Genomic DNA, 1335 nt, shown 5'->3' on the forward strand with positions numbered 1-1335 from the left:
CCGCCAGCCGATAGCAGCCCCTCCGTGCCCCGAACTCGCGCACGCAGCTGCCCAGATCGTGGCCGCTGAAGTCCACCGCCTTGAGCGCCACCGCGGCGCCGCCGGGCAGGCGGACCCGGTACACGGCCTTGGTGTAGCCTGAACCCACGTACTGCGCGCCGGACACGTTGCGGAGCGCNGTCCGCGTGATTTCAGAGCTCCCTCCCAGGACCCAGGGTCTCCCGCTGGTGAGGCTGGGGATGGAGGCTCCTCGCCCAGTCTCGCGAATCTAGGGGCGAAAAGGGGGTGTGTGTGGAGAGGTGGACGCAGAGAGGCTGGCACCTGCGAGTCTGCGTGGGACGGGAACTCTGGGATCAGAGGAACAATCATGAGGTTTCCGAAGATGCCCTACTCAACCTCCACCACTAAGTCTTTCTGGTTTCTCATTTTCGCTGTCCCTGCAGCCCCCAATCGAAACCCTCTCCCGGGGATCCTCGCAGTCAGACACGGTCATCAGCGGATCGAGAACCAGATGCATGCTAGTAGTTTGTGCAAAGAATGCGTTTGTACCCACGGACGTGCGTGGTCCAGGCTGTCTGTGGAAGGTGTGCACTGGTGTGTGTCTGAAGGGGCCACCGTGTCCGAGGAAAGGAGTGTATGCTCTGTGTGTAAATTGGTGCTGACTCCGCCAGAACTTCTGGTCCCTCCTCCTCCCTCCCTGATTGCATCATTAGTGCTAATTGAGGGGCTTTCACACGCCAGTGCATTAGCTGTTAGGAGTGAGCTCCCCCCTCCTGGGAGAGATAAGCCGCTGCCCCTCCCCATCCCAGCCCTCCGCATCCCCACAGCCCTGAAACTGTCCACCCAGAACCTCTCACCTTCCTGGGCACCTTCCTGCCTCCCTCTGGTTCTGGACTGCTTAATCTCTTTCTTCCCTGGCAGTGTCAGAAATTGGCTGCAGAGGAGTCAGGGAGGTGTGGGAAGGACACCTCTCTGAGGGGGTGTCCGGGAGGGGAGATGTTCCTGCGGGGGGGTGGGGCTGAGGAGGTCTGGCATTCCTACAGAATGCAGAGTCACTGTGATGAGAGGGGACAGGAATCTCTGCTTGATTCTTTTGGACTTGGAAGGGCAGAGGAAAGGACACTAGTCTGTGATCCCACTGAGGAAGGGGCATCTATCCCTGACTGTTGGGGTCCCCTGAGACTTGAGAGTTGGGGACCAGTCTAACTTAGCAAGCATGCGAAAGGCAGAGTGAGAAAAGCCATGATTCTCCTGAGAGCCTTGGGTTTGGTGGGTTCGGTCTGGTCCTGTTTAGTTGCTCTGCCCTGTGCTGGCCCACAGCTGCTGGGGGGGGGG

The 1335-nt window shown here is 59.7% G+C and overlaps 1 protein-coding gene across 1 annotated transcript in view; it reads right to left on the reverse strand.

Annotated features, from left to right (window-relative positions):
* The window catches only part of PKDCC (protein kinase domain containing, cytoplasmic), a 9859-nt gene extending 9342 nt beyond the window's left edge, over window positions 1-517 (reverse strand). The window contains exons 1-2 of the mRNA XM_077773503.1: window positions 458-517; window positions 5-268 (exon numbers count right to left, since the gene is read on the reverse strand). Of these exons, the coding sequence (XP_077629629.1) occupies window positions 5-268; window positions 458-517 (324 nt within the window). The remainder of the gene's footprint in view (window positions 1-4; window positions 269-457) is intronic.
* Between the last annotated feature and the right edge of the window lie 818 nt (window positions 518-1335).

Source organism: Crocuta crocuta, unplaced genomic scaffold (assembly GCF_008692635.1).
Source record: "Crocuta crocuta isolate KB4526 unplaced genomic scaffold, BGI_CrCroc_1.0 scaffold67, whole genome shotgun sequence".
NCBI lineage: Eukaryota > Metazoa > Chordata > Mammalia > Carnivora > Hyaenidae > Crocuta > Crocuta crocuta.